At 58.3% G+C, this 4,813-nt stretch overlaps 1 protein-coding gene across 1 annotated transcript; it reads right to left on the bottom strand.

Moving 5' to 3' along the window:
* Positions 1–722: 722 nt before the first annotated feature.
* Positions 723–3,884, bottom strand: LOC116863739 (putative olfactory receptor 2I1). The gene is made up of 2 exons (XM_032851097.1): positions 3,879–3,884; positions 723–1,700 (listed from the first exon to the last, which is right to left on the bottom strand). Exons 1-2 carry the CDS (start codon positions 3,882–3,884, stop codon positions 723–725), a joined length of 984 nt encoding a protein of 327 aa, XP_032706988.1.
* Between the last annotated feature and the right edge of the window lie 929 nt (positions 3,885–4,813).

The raw sequence follows: 4,813 nt of genomic DNA, 5'->3' as shown, positions 1-4,813 counted from the left end.
AACACATTTTTCACACCATCTAAGATATGCCTAGTCCCTTCTGCTCTTTAAACTTGCTCAAGAACCACCTTGTGCAGAAGAGATCCCAGCAGAACCCCAGCGGCACCACCCCCACTTAGGGGAATTCCTTGTTCTGCTTTGGGCTCCAGTGCTCTTGGTGGCCCTAGTGACCTGGTTAGGTGGGCATTAGGTTGGACTGATTTCCCTGGAGGAGCGACTGAGGCTCCTTGTTTTGGATGGCTCTCCGGCAGGGTAGAGTCTGGGATTTCTCTGTCAACTTGGGGGACTTCTGAGGCCAGACACTGAGGGGTCTTCACGGTGTGCGCCATCAGACTGGGGGAGAGGGAACGTTAGTTGTCCTGTTGTACAGGATCTTACCAGCATATGGACTCTTTGGGGGTTGTCACTGGACCCGTGAGGATGGGGAAGGTCTTCTCGAAATCCTGCCCTCTCTCTTCATCAGCTGAAGAGAGCCGGAAGGCCACTTCCCCTCCCTGAACCTGTATATGCAGCATAGAGGGATTTGCCCTGAAGCAGAGGAACATTTGGGGGTGGGAGGGGGAGCGGAGAATGGGGCCTCCCCAAGGACCTCGGACTCCCTGAGGACACATCTTGCCGATTCTCACAGGGAAATGGACAGGCTGAGGGCTCGCTGCCTTCCCAATGGACATTCCCATCCGTGGGCCCGGGGCTCACCCTTTCTTCCCTCCCCCACCCGGCACTCACCGTCCAGCCTGCCCTCTCCCCACACTGCCCAGGAGCTTCCTGGCTGCCCCCTTCACTTCCTTGTTCCTGAGGGTGTAGATGAGCGGGTTGAGGGCCGGGGTGACCACGGTGTAGAAGAGCGAAGCGAACTTGCCCCGCCCCTGGTCGTAGCGGCGCGTGGGCTGTAGGTAGGTGTAGATGGCCGAGCCGTAGAAGAGGCAGACGGCGGTCAGGTGGGACCCGCACGTGCCCAGCGCTTTCCTGCGGCCGCCCCGGGACCGCATGCCGCAGATGGCGCGGGCCACGGCGCCGTACGAGGCCAGGATGACGGTGGACGGCAGCAGCAGGATGACCACGCGCGCAGCGAACATCCGGCGCTCGGTGGCGTCGCGGCCGCCACCACAGGCCAGCTGCAGCAGCGCGGGGAGCTCGCAGATGAAGTGGTCCAGCCGGTGGGGTGCGCACAGCCGCCGTGCGGCCAGGAGCGCGCTCTGCGCGGCGGAGTTGGCCAGGCCGCCCAGCCAGGAGGCGCAGGCCAGCGCGCGGCACCGGCGCGGGGAGGCGAGCGCGGCGTGGCGCAGCGGGTGCACGACGGCGGCCGCGCGGTCCATCGCCATCACCGCCAGCAGCAGGCACTCGACGGAGCCCAGCGCCAGCGACGTACACAGCTGGGTCAGGCAGCCCGCGCGGGGCAGCCACAGCTCCGCGCCCCACAGGCTGGCCAGCAGCGCGGGCGCCACGCTCGTGGTGAAGCCCGCGTCCACCAGCGCCAGGTGGCACAGGAAGTAGTACATGGGTGTGTGCAGGCGCGGGTCGCGCACGGCCAGCAGAACGAGGGTCGAGTTGCCCGCCAGGGTCAGGAGGTAGCAGAGCAGGACGAGGGCGAAGAGGGCGGGCTGCAGCTCGGGCCAGTCGGAGAAACCCAGCAGGAGGAAGCGCTCCTCGGTGCTGTGGTTGGCCTGCGGGAGGAAACTCCCAGAGTGTTTGGAAGGAGGCTGAGCGAAAGGGTGAGTTTACCCCCAGGGAGCTGAAGAGAGCCCCGCTGGCCGGGGGGCCCGGCCATCCGGGAGCTGGATGGGAGCTAGGGGCCCGCGGGGCGGGGGATCGGATGGGAGGGAGCGGAGCGCACCTCTCTCTCTCAATTACAGACGGGAGCCCTGGCTTTGGGAAGCTAGCCCTACCTCAGTACAGCTTGGCTGATGAATTATTTAGCAGACTCTTTCGGGGAGAAGGAATTTCCACTTGTTGGAAGAACAGACTTAGACTGGGAGAGGGAAGATTGCCCAAGGTCACAGCTAGTGAGTGGCCCTGTGGGGCTTGTAGTCGGGCTTGTCTCCTTTCCAGATCAGTGCTTTTTCTGCTCCTCGCTGGCTTCTCACTGCACTCCTCGGGTCCAAGCAGGAATCTGATCTTCCTCCCATAGACTAGTCCTTCAGATGCTGGAAGACAGATTCCCCCCTGAGCCTCCCTCCCCTCCTTCCAAAGTGTGTAGTGCCTGCGAGTAAGTGCAGTGACCTAGGCTTGGTAGAGCTGTCACTTGGAGATTAGAACCGTCTATCTCCTTCTTTGTTTCAGGGATTCTACTTCTGAGAATACAACCATTAACTGCTGACTACTGAGTGCTACTCTGTGGGGAGTCTGTGTTCTAGGCTGTCACCAGCGTCCATGCCCCTCTGGCTTCTCCCTAGTGTGATGGTCATGATCTGGGGGCCTTGAAACCCAGAGTTCTCTGGCAGAACACAAAGCTAGAAGTCCTGGGTCCCACCACCATAATTGCCTTGGGCCAGTTGGATTATTGATATGGGGAGGTCACTGCATTTCCCTTTGCCTTCGTCTTCCACATGTAAGAGGAGGAGTCTGACCTGGATGATCTCCAGGGCTCCTGTCTTATAGCCTGGCTCTCATTGGGAAAAAAAAAATTGTCCTTTGAATGAAAAGGGGACCCAACACAGAAGGCTTTAACCCTGCAGAGTGACATTGAGTCACATTTCCTAATGGTACAGAAACCATACGGTAGATGCGATGACTAAATGTTACAGTGAAATCTCGCTCCTGCACACTTCTTCGCAGGTGTGCAGAGATAGATAAACTTCGTAGTCACTATTCTGAGTTTTAAAATCACGAGACCCTAATTTTCTTCAAAATGTTTCAGGAAAATCTCTTTCCTCCAGAGAATGTCGTGCTTTTAGGGTTCCATTTATGCTCAGGAGACGGAACAGGTGTTCATGGTGTGAGTCAGAGCAAGGGTAGGGGTGTCAGACTGCCCGAGCTCCAGTCTCGGCTCTGCCATTTCCCAGCGGAATGACCCTGGGCACGTGGCTTCACCTGTCTGTGGCTCCGTGTCCTCACTTGAAAGTGGACTGGGTGGAGGGGGTGAAGCACGGAGAGCTCTCAGAACAGGCACGGACCAAGTGGGCGTTTAGTAAGTGCTCGCTCTTATCATCTGCACCTGCGAGTCAGGAGAGTTCTGTGGGCACTCCCACAACAGTTAGGGCCAGAGCCAGCTATGATTTTAGGCTTTTTATTGATGAACTCTGGTCTTTACTCACCTGGAAGTGAGGCAATACTCCTGTTCTAAGAGGAAGGTAGACGGGGGGCTGAGGTTAAATAACTTGCCCGGGCCACACTGTTTGTAAATGCTTGTCAGTATTTCACCCAAAGCTCACTAATTCCAAGAGCCTTGCTTTACATCTGTGCACGTATGTTTAAGCCCGGCTCTACTCTGCCAGAGGCTGTGGAGGATGGAAGGACATGCAAACCCCGAGCTTGCTGCAGAGCACTGGGGCCATCAGGGAGAGGAATACAGGCGAGAGCTGACATTCAGGCTTGCGGCCCAAAGGTGCTAGAGACGTTGTTCTAGAGAGTCCAGTTTTCTAATTCTGGGATCACATAGAGACACACCCGTTCAGCCAGCCAAGCCCTGAACAGTTCCGCTCCAGACACACCAAACCCCGAAACCAGGCGCAGAACAATAAAATCACACAACCAACACCAGTACCCCATGGACACACACATTCCCGAATACTCAGACACATATGTGCACATACGTGTCTCCTCATCGCACCCTGGGGCTTCCAGAAGGCAAATCTGTTGTCAAAATATTCCAGGATGTGTTCCCAAACCTCATTCGGTATTCTAGAACGTGCACGGCATCTACAAGACCCTCTTCCTACCTTCATGTCCGGGTCTCTGGCACTGATGTTCTGCCGCTTCTTTCCAGATGATCAGTTGGTCTGTTGTGTCCGCTCCGGATCCTCAGAGTTGGATAAGGCTGTGGGGGTGGGGGGGATGAAGGAGCGAATGGCATGACTGTTGATTTCGAGACTGGGTGCCTGAGGTCAGAGCCAGGTCCTTCCTTCGGGAACAGGACGTGGGGTGGCGAGCCCCTTGCTTGTCAGCCGAGGTGTGAACATAAGGTCTTCAGCAGAGAAGCCGGCCAGGTCTGGAGAAACACCGAGATTCAGGCAGAGTGGCGGTGTCTGTTCCCAGAGAGCCGGCACCAGGGTGAGCCCAGGCAAGGACTGGCGTCTTGGGCCAGTCGCAGGTCGGCGGTGGCTGAAGCTGGCTGCGGAAACCGCTTTCTGGATTCTGAAGGCTCCGGAGCCGTGCAGTGGTGATGTTGGTGAGCCGCTCACCGGAGAGGAGTCGGGGAAACGATTCTCCCTGCTATTGAGAAGAGAGGATGGGGCCCTGGGGAACCCCTGTCCCACTCCCATAATGAGCACCTGTGCGGATTTGTCCAGAGGAGTCCCCCAGGGCAAGGAGAGGAACATTCTGGAGGGAAAGGCCCTCGAGGGTGGTGTGTCCCTGGCTGCTTGGAGACCAGAGGCAGCCCCGGGCTTCCTCCCCAGCCCCTGTTCTCCTCACCTTTTTGTGCCCAAGCCGCCCGTATAAGCGGAGGCTGACGCCCGGGCGCAACCCTCCCTCTAATCTGCTCCAGGAATGCTCCATTTCGCAGGGGCCAGCGGATGGGCCGCGAAATCTGGGCGTGTTTTCCGGGTGGCCGTGACAGGCCCCGAATGAGAGATGGTCCTCAGCCACTGGGAGCAGGGCGGTCCGCAGGGCTGCCCAACGCCGGCCAATTCTCACGAGCGTTCCGGGATCGGTT

This window comes from Lontra canadensis, unplaced genomic scaffold (assembly GCF_010015895.1).
Source record: "Lontra canadensis isolate GAN:19392208 unplaced genomic scaffold, GSC_riverotter_1.0 scaffold2704, whole genome shotgun sequence".
In the NCBI taxonomy this organism is placed as follows: domain Eukaryota; kingdom Metazoa; phylum Chordata; class Mammalia; order Carnivora; family Mustelidae; genus Lontra; species Lontra canadensis.
This window is presented reverse-complemented; position numbering and strand designations above follow the sequence as displayed.